General features: G+C 41.7%; 1 protein-coding gene across 6 annotated transcripts in view; it reads left to right on the forward strand.

Moving 5' to 3' along the window:
• The window catches only part of WDFY3 (WD repeat and FYVE domain containing 3), a 278,837-nt gene that overhangs the window by 96,070 nt on the left and 164,409 nt on the right, over positions 1 to 18,358 (forward strand). For all 6 annotated transcript variants that reach the window (XM_040417990.1, XM_040417994.1, XM_040417992.1 and 3 more), the window contains 2 exons: positions 339 to 500; positions 10,619 to 10,811. In XM_040417990.1, the coding sequence (XP_040273924.1) occupies positions 339 to 500; positions 10,619 to 10,811 (355 nt within the window). The remainder of the gene's footprint in view (positions 1 to 338; positions 501 to 10,618; positions 10,812 to 18,358) is intronic.

Raw genomic sequence — 18,358 nt, forward strand, 5'->3', positions numbered from 1 at the left:
AGCTGTACAGCCAAATTCTAAAGGTCTCCTAAATCAGAAATGGGACTATGCATCCATTTTTTTTTGCCTCCAGATCTATAATTGTTTTTACATGTTAAATGTTACAACACATTTTTTTTATTAGATTTTTTTATGTTACGTTACATTACAATTTAGTTTTAGTTTTTTTTATTACGTTCTGGTTTTAGAACTTTAAATTCGCCCCAAAAAACCTGTTCATCAGTGGTTTATAATGTCTTTATATGACCTCTATATAGAAAGTCATAATTTTTTCAGGCATAGTTGCTGCTTCCTCTGTTTGATATGTGTACATTATGTTATATGTTCTTTCTCCTTAGAAAACTGTGGACTGCATGACAACGATGTCCGTGCCTTCCACCCTAATTAAATGCCTGTACCTGTTTTTTGACCTCCCGCATGTGCCTGAGGTACCTGGAGGAGCAGAGAATGAGTTACCCTTGGCGGAGCGTAGAGCCTTGCTCCAGAAAGTCTTTGTACAGGTAAAAATGTATTCTGTTTCCGTAGCAGCCACAGAATGTATGATAATACATAATTACAGCAGTCTCAGAATGGAAATTTAAAAGTTGTTCGAGTTCTAAGGACTCGGGATAGTTCCTGAGGATAGGTCATCAAAACGTGATTTGGGGACGGCTCCTGGTACCCCTGCCGATCAGCTTTTTAAAGAGACTGTGGCGCTCAAGTGAGCACTACGGTCTCCTCGCAGCTTACCAAGTACAGTGTGGCATTACTGGCCTAGGAAGAGGCCACAGTGCTCACCAGAGTGCCACAACCTCTTCATACAGCTGATTGGCAGGGGTTCCGGGAGTCGAACTTCCACCGATCAGGTATTGGTAGACCTATCCTGAGGATGGTCCTTCAATACAGAAAATTTAAAAAATTCCTTTAATGTATGTTTCTAACCTAAAATGTAAAAATGTGTGCTCTGTGTGTATTGATTGCTTCAGTGATATGCATGCTTCACACTCCATTCAATATGGACCAAAGTAGGAGGAGATTTCAATTACTGCAGTTCTTTACTTCCTCCCTGCCTATGTTTGCTGTAGAAGTACACAGACAGGGAGAGGGCTAAAATAACTTGAATATCTTCCCTAATCAGGAAATGACCTGCTATTGTGGGTTCCATGACCCCAAGAGTTAAGTTCAACTGTATAGGCCCAGCTTCAATTCCTTGAACAGCCCTCTTGCTCTCAGGATTTTTTGCAGCTTCATTGGTTTGAATCAAGCAGTGGGGAGGAGTTGGAGGAAGAGTTGCAAGTGTAACCTGAGCTAGCCGGTTTGCAGAAGAAGTGACCATGACCGGGCTGAAACTCCAATCTCTCTCTCTAAGGATATACAATGGTACTCCATATAAAGATCACAGAGTAATTTTTATATATTTTTTTGACTAGTGCTGCCATTTGAAGTTTGCCCATCACAACCTTTTACCTGCACATTGTGGTGTGACTTCCATTACTGGTCAACCAGGTTTTATTAATGTATATTCATGGGAGAACGTTAAAGTGTTACTGGCCCCTTGTTCTTAACTGATTTCATGGATGGATTGCTTCAGGAATTTTCTAGACAAGGCCACACACTTCTCTAAATGAAAATTGTTAATACTGCGTTTTATGTTGATGAAGAGTCAAAAGAAAACTTGGGGGGAGGGGGCGTCATAACATGTACATAATAGCAAAGTCTAGGAGGATTTTTTTAATGAGTCCAACTGGAAACTTGTTGTGTTTTTTATGATTCCTTTAAAGAGGATCTGTGACCTCTCCTGACACGCCTGTTGTATGAACTACTTGCATTCCCAATGTGATAACAATTCTGGAGCATATTTTCATATAACTCTATGTTTTGTTCCTCTGTTATTCCTATCTGAAGTTTATGAACTAATTACCATTAGTCTGCAATACATGTCCAACTGTTTTCAGTTGGGGGTAGATCACCAGTCAGTTGTAAGTTAATGTGGAATACAATTATTTACTAAACATGTCACAAGAGGTGGCATGTCCTCTCTAAATGGACATTTGTATATACATGAGGGTCCCACCTCTGCAGAACATGAGTTCCCCTGACTCCTGTCTTGTCTGATGGAGCCGCCATCAGCTGCCATATCCTACTAGAGAGTGAATGGAGTAGTGGCCATGGATATGGTCTCTCCATTGTATTTCTGTTGGAGTCATGGTTTAATTGTGAGAGGGGTGCGGGTACCAGAGGTCCCGTGGATATGCCATAAATGTCTAAGGGTACTTTCACACTAGCGTTATTCTTTTCCAGCACTGAGTTCCGTTCTAGGGGCTCAAATCCGGAAAAGAACTGATCAGTTTAATCCCAATGCATTCTGAATGGAGAGCAATCTGTTCAGGATGTCTTCAGTTCAGTCTTTTTGACTTTTCAGGACTGAGATAATACTGCAGCATGCTGCGGTTTTATCTACGTCCAAAACTCCAGAACACTTGCCAAAATGCCTGATCCGGCATTTTTTTCCCATTGACCTGCATTAATGCCGGATCCGGCCCCGAGTGTTCCGGCAAAACTGATTTGTTTTTGCGGTCTGCACATGCTCAGACCGCAAAAAATTAGAAAAAAATAAATGCCGGATCCGTTTTTCCGGATGACACCGGAGAGACGGATCCAGCATTTCAATGCATTTGTCATACGGATCAGGATCCTGATCCGTATGACAAATGCTATCAGTTTGCATACGTTTTGACGGATCCGGCAGGCAGTTCCTGCGATGGAACTGCCTGCCGGAATCCTCCGCCGCAAGTGTGAAAGTACCCTTAGGTGGAAATAGCCCTTCAAGGGTTTATCCCACAAATCATGCAACGTTTTTCAGTTACAATTATTTAAAAAATACTGCTGTCTCTAAATATTGCTGTTATATAATGGGAATGCTACAAAACTGGGGGCACCCTATCCTTATATAACAGCAGCAGTTAGACAATAGGAGCATTTTTTTTTTTAACAATTCTAACTGAAAAACTTTGCATGATTTGCAGGATATTTCTTCTTGATTAAAAAGCCGCTATTCTAATTCTTATTGGCTGGCCTGCACAATAGTAGGCATCACTCTGCTATCCGTGTACTTGAGGAACCAGCTGGTATGACCGGGCTACTAAGTACTTGTTTTAACAAGCACTGGACACATGAGAAAAAAGAACACAGTGTGCGCCATAGCAAGCATATAACTGCAATATCTAGACACTGGAACAGATTTTTAAATGATTCCAATTCAAAAGTTGTTACATTTTACATGATCTAACAGATGGTAAAGAGATTTTCCGGGAATTATTTAAAATGGCTTCCAGCAACCTGTCCTAGATTATGATGAGGACTGGTTGCCTCCACTTGCAGAGCTAGATAGGGAGTTGAGGGGTTTGGACTTACTACACACTACACTCTTGCACTTGTATATACTACATAGTGGTGAGTTTCCATGTCAGGCGGCTCAGCCATGATAGCATATCATAGGCAGGATCATATCATTACCATCTATTGTACAGCAGTGTAGTGAGGTCCCAACCCCGAGGCAGCTCTGCAAGTGGTGGCAACCAGTCTTTCTCACGTTTTAGGACAGGTTGCTGGTGGCCATTTGAAAGAACCGGTCACCATGAAAATGCAGTGTAAGCTATAGACAGCATGTTATAGAGCAGGAGGAGCTGAGAAGATTAAGACTACTTTCACACTTGCGTTCTCAATACCGGAATAAAAAAGGTTTCCGTTTAGTCCTCATGCATTCTTAATTGAAAGAGATCCGTTCAGGATGCATAAGGATGTCTTCCATTCCGTCAGCATTCTGTTTTGTGACCAGACCCAAAACCTCTGCAAGCTGCGATCTTGTGTCCGGTCACAAAAACGGATCCAGCATTGAAAACAATGGTGTCTAAAAAACCACACCCATTGACTTTAAATGTATTTAGTGACTGATCCGTTTTTTTTTTTTAACGTTTTGATTTCACAGAACTGTATCCTAATGGAACGGATGCATCCCGATGTGCAAAATCAAAACTGATCCATTTAATCACGGTATTGAGAGCCTCTGCCGGATCTCAATACCGGAATTAACAACTAATATATAGTTTTGTGGGAAAAGATTCAGTAAAAGCTGTAATTTTATACATTTAAATTCCTGCTCATTCTGAGCTTTGAAGTCGAGGAGGTGGTCCTATCAATGACTGTATACACAGTCACTGACTGATGACAAGGAGACTGTCCTATCAGTGATTGACAGCCTTCCCTCTAGGACTGACTGACTGGTATCTCTGTATACACAGTCATAGAGGGAAGGCTGTCAATCACTGATAGGACCGTCTCCTTGTCTTCAGTCAGTGAGTGACAGCTATCTCTGTATACACAGTCATAGAGGGAAGGCTGTCAGTCACTGATAGGACCTCCTCCTTGTCTTCAGTCAGTGACTGACAGCTATCTCTGTATACACAGTCATAGAGGGAAGGCTGTCAATCACTGATAGGACCATCTCCTTGTCTTCAGTCAGTGATTGACAGCTATCTCTGTATACACAGTCATAGAGGGAAGGCTGTCAGTCACTGATAGGACCATCTCCTTGTCTTCAGTCAGTGACTGACAGCTATCTCTGTATACACAGTCATAGAGGGAAGGCTGTCAGTCACTGATAGGACAGTCTCCTTGTCTTCAGTCAGTGACTGACCGCTATCTCTGTATACACAGTCATAGAGGGAAGGCTGTCAGTCACTGATAGGACCGTCTCCTTGTCTTCAGTCAGTGACTGACAGCTACCTCTGTATACACAGTCATAGAGGGAAGGCTGTCAATCACTGATAGGACCACCTCCTTGTCTTCAGTCAGTGACTGACAGCCATCTCTGTATACACAGTCATAGAGGGAAGGCTGTCAGTCACTGATAGTTGTACTGAATCTTTTCCCATAAAATGATATAACAATCTGCTCCTCCTGCTCTGTAACATGCTGCCTGCAGCTCAAACACCATGTTCATTCTAGCTATTTAGCACACTGATCTCTCTGGTGTGCGCCACTTGTTAACTGGTCTTCTCCAAGTCTTTGTAATGGTGAATGGATGAGAGTAGTGGAATTGATGAGGATCTTGATTATAGTAAGAGATGAAAATGAAGCAGGGTAGGAGACTGGGTGAAAGGAAGAGAGGCCTTGCCACTATTACGGAGATGTGATTCAACATTGGTGTCCCTGTAGTCTAGTAAACAGTTGGTAAAACTAGCGTTGTCTTTTATTTGTGGCATGTGTGTGCATGTACTACTTCTGTTGAGGATGTAGAACATATTTTTAGGAGATTTCCTATGATTTCATTTTAGGTTATCTGTCCATCAGGCATTTGTGAAGCTCACCCTGGAGGAGCAACCAACAACTTACTATGTATGAGTGGAGCATCAGAGCATTTCCTTGTTCCGATGCTTGTTTGTTTACTGCAGGTGACCGCCCACTTGTGACGGTGATGTCTCTGAGCTCACTGTTGGGCGGAAGTCTCCATCTAGCATAGCGAGGAGAAGCCCGGTACGTCACCGGCAGTAAACAAACAGACCTTGCACTGCACGATTCAGTGCAAGGCAAGGAGGAGCATCGGAGCAAGGAAATGCTCCAATACTCTACCCATACATAGTAAATGAGTAAAGAAGAGCTTATGCCCGGGTTCAGCTCTGATCCTGGACAACCCCTTTAAGGGGTTCATAAATTTTATGCCCACCAAGGATTTTTGTTACATGTCATTCACAGTCCTTGTTGTGTATACAATATTTCTAACTATGTTAGGCAAACACTATGTTCATAGAGTCTCGGGGTAGATTTATCCTCTCCATGTACCCAATTTCTGGTGTAAAAAAGTCATAAACCTTGTGTTTGTGACTTTTTAGATCCCATTGGACAAAAAAAATGTTTGCCACACCCTCACCACTTTTCCAAAGGAGGTGTGGTAAGGGCTCATGGCCTCTGGCCGTGACAGATTTATCTGCATTTTTGCCAGTTTTCTGGCACAAATGAAGACTGAAATATACGACAGCTCTGAGCACCTAATATACAGGTTCTTCTCAAAAAATTAGCATATTGTGATAAAGTTCATTATTTTCTGTAATGTACTGATAAACATTAGACTTTCATATATTTTAGATTCATTACACACAACTGAAGTAGTTCAAGCCTTTTCTTGTTTTAATATTGATGATTTTGGCATACAGCTCATGAAAACCCCAAATTCCTATCTCAAAAAATTAGCATATCATGAAAAGGTTCTCTAAACGAGCTATTAACCTAATCATCTGAATCAACTAATTAACTCTAAACACCTGCAAAAGATTCCTGAGGCTTTTAAAAACTCCCAGCCTGGTTCATTACTCAAAACCGCAATCATGGGTAAGACTGCCGACCTGACTGCTGTCCAGAAGGCCATCATTGACACCCTCAAGCAAGAGGGTAAGACACAGAAAGAAATTTCTGAACGAATAGGCTGTTCCCAGAGTGCTGTATCAAGGCACCTCAGTGGGAAGTCTGTGGGAAGGAAAAAGTGTGTCAGAAAACGCTGCACAACGAGAAGAGGTGACCGGACCCTGAGGAAGATTGTGGAGAAGGACCGATTCCAGACCTTGGGGGACCTGCGGAAGCAGTGGACTGAGTCTGGAGTAGAAACATCCAGAGCCACCGTGTACAGGCGTGTGCAGGAAATGGGCTACAGGTGCCGCATTCCCCAGGTCAAGCCACTTTTGAACCAGAAACAGCGGCAGAAGCGCCTGACCTAGGCTACAGAGAAGCAGCACTGGACTGTTGCTCAGTGGTCCAAAGTACTTTTTTCGGATGAAAGCAAATTTTGCATGTCATTCGGAAATCAAGGTGCCAGAGTCTGGAAGGAAGACTGGGGAGAGGGAAATGCCAAAATGCGTGAAGTCCAGTGTCAAGTACCCACAGTCAATGATGGTCTGGGGTGCCATGTCAGCTGCTGGTGTTGGTCCACTGTGTTTTATCAAGGGCAGGGTCAATGCAGCTAGCTATCAGGAGATTTTGGAGCACTTCATGCTTCCATCTGCTGAAAAGCTTTATGGAGATGAAGATTTCATTTTTCAGCACGACCTGGCACCTGCTTACAGTGCCAAAACCACTGGTAACTGGTAAAACAAGAAAAGGCTTGAACTACTTCAGTTGTGTGTAATGAATCTAAAATATATGAAAGTCTAATGTTTATCAGTACATTACAGAAAATAATGAACTTTATCAGAATATGCTAATTTTTTTAGAAGAACCTGTATGACAAAGCCGTGCCTTATCATAAATTAGTTGCTTCCTCTGGCAGCTCAGAGGATATCAATACTGGTGCAACAACTAAGTTAATAGGATTTAACAGAAAATGTTCCGAAAATTAAAGGCTATGGAAATTGTACATTTTGTTTTCCTTGTACTTTTTTTATATGCTTTGGATTTCAGAATATTGCATTACAGAGATTTTGACTTGGTGGAATAGTGCCAATAAAGTGCAGTCTAGAACTTGGAGGAACAGCACCAGGAATACTAAGACCTTGGTTGAGTTGGAGTAAACCCTTTAATTGAATCTGCATCAGAAATCATTACGTGGACTACTTGCTGCTTCTGCAATAGTTATTTCCATCTGGCGTCAGCAGTTATCGATCTGCTTAATATCCCCTCTGCAATTTCTTAATAGAATATTTGATAAGCCATCTGCCTCAGTGATCATTGCCAGTCTAAATGAGAATTTTCAGTCCTAGTTTAGAAACTTTATCTTCATTATATTCTGTGGCGGTGGTTGACTTGAACGTCTTTGTGTGGCTAATATTACAAGGAAATTATACATTCAGAAACCAAATGTTAGCAACATTTTCGTGAATTATAAGTCCTATATTAACACAGAAGAAAAATACGTTTTTGTAAGTAGGCAACTTGTCTGCTGTTGCTTGGGCACATGGTAGAATCATGTCTTGGCAATCTGACATAACTGGAAGAAATTATGACTCATCAGATCTGTTACTTATGTTGAGGATTTCCCAAATTGCCTCTACAGTATATACTTGCCTAATAGCAGACAAACCAGAAGAAAGTCCGAAAAGGCCCTTCATTATACATTACAGAGTCCCTCCAATGTGACATAAAATGTAACATTATCTAGGAAATGCCAATTACCTGGAGCCCTCCCTTTTATTCATTGTGTTGCTGATCCACCAATTCCTACACCGTTGAAATCTGACAACTGGATGTCTCAGACTAAAAAAGCACAGTGTGCATCGGATATTATGTGAAGTGCGGTGGCCATGTTGGGGGCAAGCAATGATCTCAGATGGAGATCATTTGAAGTTTTAAGCTCAAATGTTGAGCTGTACTTCTTAGGGAATCTAAGTACAACATGTCCCTTTCAGGTTCTGCTTTGCAATAGAGAAGCCATGTGGTTCATATCACTGTTCAGATGACACCTCCTAATACAGTATATGGACAAAAGATGCTATTGCCACATGAGTAAACTGTCAAACACACAGCCATGCAAGGAGCTCACTGAATACCAGTGTGATTCGTTAAGGGCTCTTTCACACAAGTGAGTCCATTGCGGGAATCACACTCCGAGTGCGAGCGTGCTTCTCGGTTTTGGACTTGCAGGAGCCACAACAGAGGATCACACTCGCACACGGAGCGTGATTCCTGCAATGGACTCGCTTGTGTGAAACAAAACTAAGGACAAAATCAACAAGTGGCAGATCCCCTTATCAAAATGCCGGGTCACTTTCTTTAATTGACCCAGCCGTTTTGCCAAAATCTTGTATTGAACAGCTCCAGTGCATAATGATGAGTCCCGAATATTCACGAGCTCCTGGATTTCTCTGCTGACCTGCTGCTAAACTGTCAGTCAGAGGCAGGTGGGTGGGGAGAGCCGTGAGCTCATGAATTTGAGGACTCAATGGCATCTGCTGGAGCGGTTAGGATTTAAGTGAGGACAGCAGAAAACGGATGACAGGTTGCCTTTAATAAGATGCCCCCATTGTAACTAGTCAGTTTGTGAAATGTCTTCCCTTCCTAGATATTCCACCATCATGGATTATTGGAAAATGAAAGCATTTAGGACCCACAGCAGCTCAGCCACAAAGTATCAGACCATAAAATTAGAGTGTGGTTGCATAGAATTCACCAACACTCTGGTGACTCAATAGCTGCAGAGTCCATACCTCCTCTGGCATTAACATTAGCATAAACACTGAGCGCCAAAAGCTTCATGACATGGGTTTCCATGGCCGAGCAGCTGCATGCAAGATTTACATCTCCAAGCACAATGCCAAACTTTAGATGGAGAGGTGAGGATTAGTTGAAGGAGGCCCAGCATTATGAGATGTCCCCAGCAGTAATAACAAGTTGACAGATTGATAATATCTGTGAGTAGGATAGGGCATGAGCTGGAAGTAGAGAGAGGGATAGTATTCATGAGTAGGATAGAGCTCAATCTGGAAGTAGAGAGAGGAATAGTATTTGTGAGTAGTGTAGGGCATGAGCTGGAAGTAGAGAGAGGGATAGTATTCGTGAGAACTTGGATAGGACATGAGCTGGAAGTAGAGAGAGGGATGGTATCCATAAGTAGGCTAGGGCTCAAGCTGGAAGTAGAGAGAGGGATAGTATTTGTGAGTAGGGTAGAGCACAAGCTGAAAGTAGAGAGAGGGATAGTATTTGTGAGTAGGGTAGGGTATGAGCTGGAAGTAGAGAGAGGGATGGTATCTGTGAGTCGGATAGGGCAAGATCTGGAAGTAGAGAAGAGGGATGGTATCCGCGAGTAGGGTAGGGCACAAGCTGAAAGTAGAGAGAAGGATGGTATTCGTGAGTTGGATAGGACATGAGCTGGAAGTAGAGAGAGGGATAGTATTCGTGAGTTGGATAGGACATGAGCTGGAAGTAGAGAGAGGGATAGTATTCGTGAGTTGGATAGGACATGAGCTGGAAGTAGAGAGAGAGGGATGGTATCCATGAGTAGGATAGGGCATGAGGTGGAAGGTGAGAGAGGGATAGTATTTGTGCGTGGATAAGGCATGAGCTGGAAGTTGAGAGAGGGATAGTATTCGTGAGTTGGATAGGACATGAGCTGGAAGTAGAGAGAGGGATGGCATCTATGAGTAGGATAGGGCATGAGCTGGAAGTAGAGAGAGGGATGGCATCTATGAGTAGGATAGGGCATGAGCTGGAAGTAGAAAGAGGGATAGTATCTGTGAGTAGGATAGGGCATGAGGTGACTGACTGTGATTAGAGAGGAAGGTTTTAATACATAATAGAGGTCAGCGGAGATAGCCAGGTGATGATAGAGGGGACGGAGAGATAACTAGTTCATTGCATGGTGTAGAGGTCTAGTGATACTGAAAGATTTGGAGGGCTAGGGGAACGTTAATATATAATAATATATAAAAAATATAATTACATATTACAAATTTTCCCTTGTAACCTCATTACAAGCACTACAGACATAAGCTGGAGAATGGCCATTTTCATTTTACAGTTACACAGAATAGAAGGATGTGTCAAAATTCCAAATTCTTGCAATCTTTCAAATTGTAAAACTAATTTAAATCCTTACTACAAGATCTTGCCCGTGTCGTTTCTTTCTATGCTGACAAATGTACGTTTTTACCCCCAGATTTTAGTGAAGTTGTGTAGCTTTGTGTCTCCAGCTGAGGAGCTAGCGCAAAAAGATGATCTTCAACTCCTCTTCAGTGCAATAACATCTTGGTGTCCACCTTATAACCTTCCTTGGAGAAAAAGTGCTGGTGAAGTCTTGATGACCATTTCTCGACATGGACTTAGCTTAAATGTAGTTAAATATATACATGGTAAGTAACCTAAACTTTTAATACTTGCATAGAAAAAAGCGGTTTGTTTTATTTTACCATGTTTATCGCCACATATGAAACCTTACACTTTTCACATCAGTACAAAATAATACTCTCCTGAATGTATTTCCTTGTACAGCATGCACCTCATTATTATTAGTAAGCAGCGGGTTAGTGACAAAATGACAGATGTGTTCTGATGCCTGAGCCTAGATAAGCAGCTTTCATATTGACTGCATCCACGTAGTAAATTGAACACCTTTTTATACACTAGTGTACATACCTGGTGTTGTCTGGGTGTACATCGTTCTATATATATATTTTCTAATACTATTTCGTACCTAGAAATACTCATTGTTGTCTTGGCCCTTTAGAGAGGTAAAGAAAACTTCCACACATTTTTTAATTATTTTTTCTTTTTCTTAAAGGCCCGCCATACACTTTAGTGTATTGCTAGCAGAAACCACCATTCTTGGTGGGTTCGGGAACTCCCGACTTTCTTTCCCGGCAGATGATTTCGGGGGAGAGAAGGATCAGGCGAAATTATTATTTTCGCCTGATCCATTTGTTCTCCCTGGAGATAAGCCACTGTCAGAAGTCTCTGGCATTGGCTTTCTCCTCTCTCCCATTGAATACACATACACGTTTGGCCATGTAGGGTGCATATATGTATGGGGGAGCCAGGAGGGAATCTTGAGAAATAGCTAATTGTTCAGCCAACAGCTATTGAATGTGTAAGGCTGTCCTAACACTTTGGTCATGCTTGCAAACTTTGCAAAACCTGCTTCTGCCTGAGATGCCCATTCACGGAGGAAACATCTTTACACTAATTTTGGGAGTGCCCCTTTGCTTAGAGTCAGTTGGATCTTACATCTTCCCTGCATTTCAGTCTGCCTCTCATCTCCCTGCATTTGCTGTCTAAAAGTCAAACTGTTTGATGCCCATAGCTACCAGTCACAGCACAGCTTTCATCATGTTTGCTAATAACCAGTTACAGCACAGTAGACCTACACGTAAAAAAAAAATTACAAAAAAAGTTATTCCCCTAAAACTTTACTTTTTTATTACAAAAGTAAAAATATCCAGTTGAACCCTTCCCTAAAATATCCCTATACTGCCCCTGCCTAGGGAGCAGAACAGCCACCCTGAAAAGGCGATCCCACTGTCTTCAGTGCTGTCCCTAGACTCCCTACACCATCCTATGATATTAAGGTGTGGTAAATTCAGACTTTGGGGTCGCACCAGGATGAGGGATGACAATACAGATCACCAGGGCGGTACCTAGACAAAGAGAGTTTATGTACAAAACAAAGTGGCCTAGTATATCCCTGTGCTATCCCTGCCTAGGGAGGGTAATAGCCACCCTGACAAGTACAATCCTTCTGTCTTCAAACCAGGCTCTATTGATAACCTAGACAATGTTGGACGGTACCCAGTACAAAAAGGAGACAAAGGCAGTAAGGTTGTGCACAGGACAATGTCTTTGACATAAGTGTCACCAATGAAGAACGTGTAACCCCTAAGATGTTCAGATATACTCCCTAGAAGTAACCGGATGAATCCCATTTGTGTACTTATTGGGGAAACGCGTTGGGCTTCAATAGTGTTGTAGTTGGATTATATTATTATCTATAGTGAAATGCTTTACCATTTGCATACCTATTAAAATCAGTGTGGCAAAAATCCAATAAGGAAGCATGGGCAATCATTTTAAAGGACATATGTCTATGTGAAATTCACTGTTAAACCAGGCCCACTGATTTGTAGGGCTAGCTTAGCTGAATGTAATGATACCTTTCATTTAGATATCTGTTATTTCGTTCTGAGGAAAATGTACTTTCAATCCAAATGCAAATGAGCAGTTAAGTGCAGCGAAGGCGGGCCAAAGCCACTCTGTGCTCCCTTGCTCCTCCTGCTTTCTCTGCCAGCCCCTCCCAGGAAACAGGAGCGGGGCTCCACAGAGTGGCTTGGACCTGCCTTTGATGCACTACTCATTTGCATACACATTAACCCTTTCCAGGCGCAGCGTTTTTCCATTGTTGCATTTTCGTTTCTCCCTCCTTGCCTTCCCGGAGCCATAACTTTATCTTTACGTTCACATAGCCGTATCAGGGCTTGTTTTTTGTGGGACAAGTTGTACTTTCTAATGCCACAGTGGCATACAATGTAGAGGGAAGCTGGAAAAAAAATTCCAAATGGGGTGGAATTGGGAAAAAATGCAATTCCACCACAGTTTTATGGATTTTGCTTTTACGGTGTTCATTATGCGGTAAAACTGACTTGTGCTCTTATTCGCCAGATCAGTACAATTACGGTGATACCACACTTGTATAGTTTTTCTTGCATTTTAGCCTCTTAACCCATAACCTTGTATATATACGGCGGTATATGCCCGCAGGTGTACGGAGTTGGCCCCTGCAGTGACCATGCTCCATACGCTCCGTGTGATGGCTGTATCATATAGCCAGTACCCGGCTGCACTCACGGGGAGCGTCGATCGCGCCCCCCCCCCCCGTCATTTAACCCCTCAGGTGCCGCGATCATGAGTGAAGGCACACAATCTGAGCCCCCGCAGTGAAATTGCAGGTCTCCGATAGGTTGCCATAGCAGCCTGGACACTTCTGAAGCGATCCAAGCCTGCCATTGCATTCTCCATGCTGAGCTATGCAAGAGGCATAGCTCAGAATGGAGGGAGTAAAAATCCTATTCACCCCAATAGATCTCTATTAGGGTGAATAGGAGAGGGGATCAAAAGATCCCATGTAGGAGGCCTTCATGGGGGCTAATAGTTAGTGAAAAGAAGTGAAACATTTAAAAAAACAAAAAAACACCAATATATTAAAAGTTTGAAACACCCCCCCTTTCATAATTTTACATATAAAACACATAAACAATAAAAAAATATATTTTGGGTATCGCCGCATCCGAAAATGTCTGAACTATTAAAATATATATTTTTTTAATTCCTGTCCGGTGAACCCCGTAAAAATGAAATACACAAAACATTGTATATACTACAAAAATGGTATCGATAAAAATTACAGTTCGTTACGCAAAAAAAAAGCCCTTATACAGCTCTGTTTTTTAAATAGAGGTGCCACTGTTGCATGAATAAAACCCCAAACCACATGAATATTTGGTTGTGTTTTTTGTGATTTGACAGTAAACGTCTTTCTTGATCACGTTCAATGTCCTTATATGAACCTGGTTGTATAGTTTTCATTTTGTAATAGTAGAACCATAATCTTTTGAGATCTTGAAGAATGCGATCAACATTCCCTCCTGGTACGGTATCTTTTGAAAGATACTGATCCTTATAAAATGCTTTTTAATTATTAGTTTCTTACATGCAGTTTAGAAGTGAATAGCAATAGAACCCAATGCCTAGATTCAGATATACCAAACATTGCCAACCTGCGGCCCTCCAGCTGTTGCAAAACTACAACTCCCAGCATGCCTAGACTGCCTACAGCTATCAGCCTACATTAGGGCATGGCGGGAGTTGTAGTTTTACAACAGCTGGAGAGCCGCAGGTTGGCCATCCCTGAGATATACATTTAGGGGGAGATTTATCAAAACTGGTGTAAAGGAAAACTGGCTTAGTTGCTCGTAGCAACCAATAAGATTCTACCTTTCATCTTCAAAAAGGAGCTCTGAAAAATGAAAGCTGGAATCTGAGTGGTTGCTATGGGCAATTAAGCCAGTTTTCCTTTACGCCAGTTTTGATAAATGTGCCCCTTGAAGTTTTTGCACTGTCTATACGAAGTGCAAGGTTTTAGGAGTTTCCATTTTCAAGCTCCTTGCAATTCAGCCACTTTCACCCAAATTCTTTATCTTGACTCTTCCGTACTCGAGGGAATGAGTCTTTCCCTTGAGGAAAACATGGTCACAGCATACCCAAAGCATACAGCTATGCAAGAGGAGGAATCGCGCTCACTTCATTTTCTAAAGGGAATGTGTTATCAGAAAATGGCCTGCTGTTTAAATCAAGTTTTTCAAGTTTTTATGTTAAACCTATCTTTTAAGAATTTTCGTGGTTTTCCATGTCAATATCTATATGTAAAAAATAAAAAAATAAAAACACTTTGTGTTCTGTACAGATAACTTTTCAGCAGTCATTTTCCCTATCATTGCAAGCAGGATTAGAACGACAAATATCACCAAAATATATAGATAAGACAGGATCTATCATTCACAGTAGGTCAGATCACAGCTTATCAGCTCCCTCCTGACCTCTGCACAGGTCACAGAGCATGCCCAGAAAACTGTCCTATAGAAGTCAGTAAGTCAGCTCCAGACTATTGTGTCAATGGCTCATGTGGCTGCTGTAAAGCATATCTGTAAATGTTTCAATAAAGGTAAATGAGATAGGCACTCTTCACCCAGGGTCACTATATAAGATATAGTTTATTCCATATACCATTCACAAATGAAAATATATCATAAAAAATAAAATAGTAAAAAATACATAAACAATAGGGCTAAAAAGTGGTTAAAACATCCAGAAACCGAAATGAATCCTCTGGTAGGAGTTCTACTTTGAAGGTATAATCACTTATGCCAGACTCAGAAATGTTGTTTGGTTCACGCCATCTCCAGAGTATATACTGCACAGTGATAAATGACCAGAAATTATGTATCCGGATTGTTTCTGCAAATGAACCTGAGAAGTCCTGTCCCTGACTCATCTCACATACAGGACTCATCTCAGGTTAATTTGCATATGTATCAAATCATTTATCCTGGTTCAAGGACTATACCCAAAGGGTACTTCAAACTCTGGAAAGACAGGTGCGGTTTACATGCAGTATTTATATATACTGTATATGTGTGTGTTCCTATACACTGCGTGCAGAATTATTAGGCAAATGAGTATTTTGACCACATCATCCTCTTTATGCATGTTGTCTTACTCCAAGCTGTATAGGCTCGAAAGCCTACTACCAATTAAGCATATTGGGTGATGTGCATCTCTGTAATGAGAAGGGGTGTGGTCTAATGACATCAACACCCTATAGTAGGTGTGCATAATTATTAGGCAATTTCCTTTGGCAAAATGGGTCAAAAGAAGGACTTGACAGGCTCAGAAAAGTCAAAAATAGTGAGATCTTGCAGAGGGATGCAGCACTCTTAAAATTGCAAAGCTTCTGAAGCGTGATCATCGAACAATCAAGCGTTTCATTCAAAATAGTCAACAGGGTCGCAAGAAGCGTGTGGAAAAACCAAGGCGCAAAATAACTGCCCATGAACTGAGAAAAGTCAAGCGTGCAGCTGCCAAGATGCCACTTGCCACCAGTTTGGCCATATTTCAGAGCTGCAACATCACTGGAGTGCCCAAAAGCACAAGGTGTGCAATACTCAGAGACATGGCCAAGGTAAGAAAGGCTGAAAGACGACCACCACTGAACAAGACACACAAGCTGAAACGTCAAGACTGGGCCAAGAAATATCTCAAGATTGATTTTTCTAAGGTTTTATGGACTGATGAAATGAGAGTGAGTCTTGATGGGCCAGATGGATGGGCCCGTGGCTGGATTGGTAAAGGGCAGAGAGCTCCAGTCCGACTCAGACGCCAGCAAGGTGGAGGTGGAGTACTGGTTTGGGCTGGTATCATCAAAGATGAGCTTGTGGGGCCTTTTCGGGTTGAGGATGGAGTCAAGCTCAACTCCCAGTCCTACTGCCAGTTTCTGGAAGACACCTTCTTCAAGCAGTGGTACAGGAAGAAGTCTGCATCCTTCAAGAAAAACATGATTTTCATGCAGGACAATGCTCCATCACACGCGTCCAAGTACTCCACAGCGTGGCTGGCAAGAAAGGGTATAAAAGAAGAAAATCTAATGACATGGCCTCCTTGTTCACCTGATCTGAACCCCATTGAGAACCTGTGGTCCATCATCAAATGTGAGATTTACAAGGAGGGAAAACAGTACACCTCTCTGAACAGTGTCTGGGAGGCTGTGGTTGCTGCTGCACGCAATATTGATGGTGAACAGATTAAAACACTGACAGAATCCATGGATGGCAGGCTTTTGAGTGTCCTTGCAAAGAAAGGTGGCTATATTGGTCACTGATTTGTTTTTGTTTTGTTTTTGAATGTCAGAAATGTATATTTGTGAATGTTGAGATGTTATATTGGTTTCACTGGTAAAAATAAATAATTGAAATGGGTATATATTTGTTTTTTGTTAAGTTGCCTAATAATTATGCACAGTAATAGTCACCTGCACACACAGATATCCCCCTAAAATAGCTAAAACTAAAAACAAACTAAAAACTACTTCCAAAAATATTCAGCTTTGATATTAATGAGTTTTTTGGGTTTATTGAGAACATGGTTGTTGTTCAATAATAAAATTAATCCTCAAAAATACAACTTGCCTAATAATTCTGCACTCCCTGTATAAACCGGCCTATACTCAGATAAATCGTGCACCTATTATATTGAACATATATAGACTGATTTTTTTATTTAACTCACTCCTACCGGGTGGTTTGAGGCTGGGTTCAGACCTGAGCGTTTTACAGCGCGTTCCTACGCGCTGTAAAACGCTCAACAGGCAAGAACCAATGTTTCTCTATGGGAATGGTTCTCACCTGAGCGTTTCACAGCGCGTACGATCGCGCTGTAAAACGCCCGACGCCCCAAGAAGTACAGGAGCTTCTTTGGGGCGTCTTGTCGCGCGTTCCCTTACATAGACTTCCGGGAAAGCGCGACAATGGGCGTTCGCTTGTTTCGGAGCCGCGTCTGTAAGCGCGCATACAGAGCGCTCCATCCCGTACGCTCAGGTCTGAACGCAGCTTTAACGCAGAGCTGGAACTGTTTAGTTTTTTGTAGTTTCTGGGTGGGTGCCCTTCGCCAACGGGAGATCGAGAGTTTAACCAATCTTGGCACCTCTATCTCTCCTTGGCGGGAGGCCCCCACCCAAGATGACCATTATTTTTTGATATGAATATCTAGACGAGAAGATACATGGATGTGAATGGTTACAGAAACATAAAAGTATAAATAATAAACAAAAATATAAATGACAACATTGAAATTGATATCAATAAAAATAAAAGGTAGAACCCATTATATTACAAGGATATGTTTTTTGTGGATACATCCCAATTTTAAGTCCAGGTATTGCATTTTGAAAAAAAAAAAAAAGTTGAAAAAACGCAATTTATTTGGGTGGTTATTTGACTATGTTCAATATAATAGGTGCACGATTTATCTGGGTATAGGCCGGTTTATATAGGAACACACACATACAGTATATATAAATACCGCATGTAAACCGCACCTTTCCAGAGTTTGATGTATCCTTTGGGTATAGTCCTTGAACCAGGATATATTTATATATGGCTGTAAGTGAAAAACAGTTATACATTGTGCTGTCCCATCGATGTTGGGGCGGATAATAGTCCTTATGTGGGCTATAAATTAATCTGGGATGGAATGCATGTCGGTATAGGAATTATACTGTGAATAGAAGGACTCATCCTACACAATGATAAGTAGGGAATATATCTACTGTAAGTATGATTACTACATATGTTCAATA

The sequence above is a fragment of the Bufo bufo genome, chromosome 2, assembly GCF_905171765.1.
Source record: "Bufo bufo chromosome 2, aBufBuf1.1, whole genome shotgun sequence".
Classification (NCBI taxonomy): domain Eukaryota; kingdom Metazoa; phylum Chordata; class Amphibia; order Anura; family Bufonidae; genus Bufo; species Bufo bufo.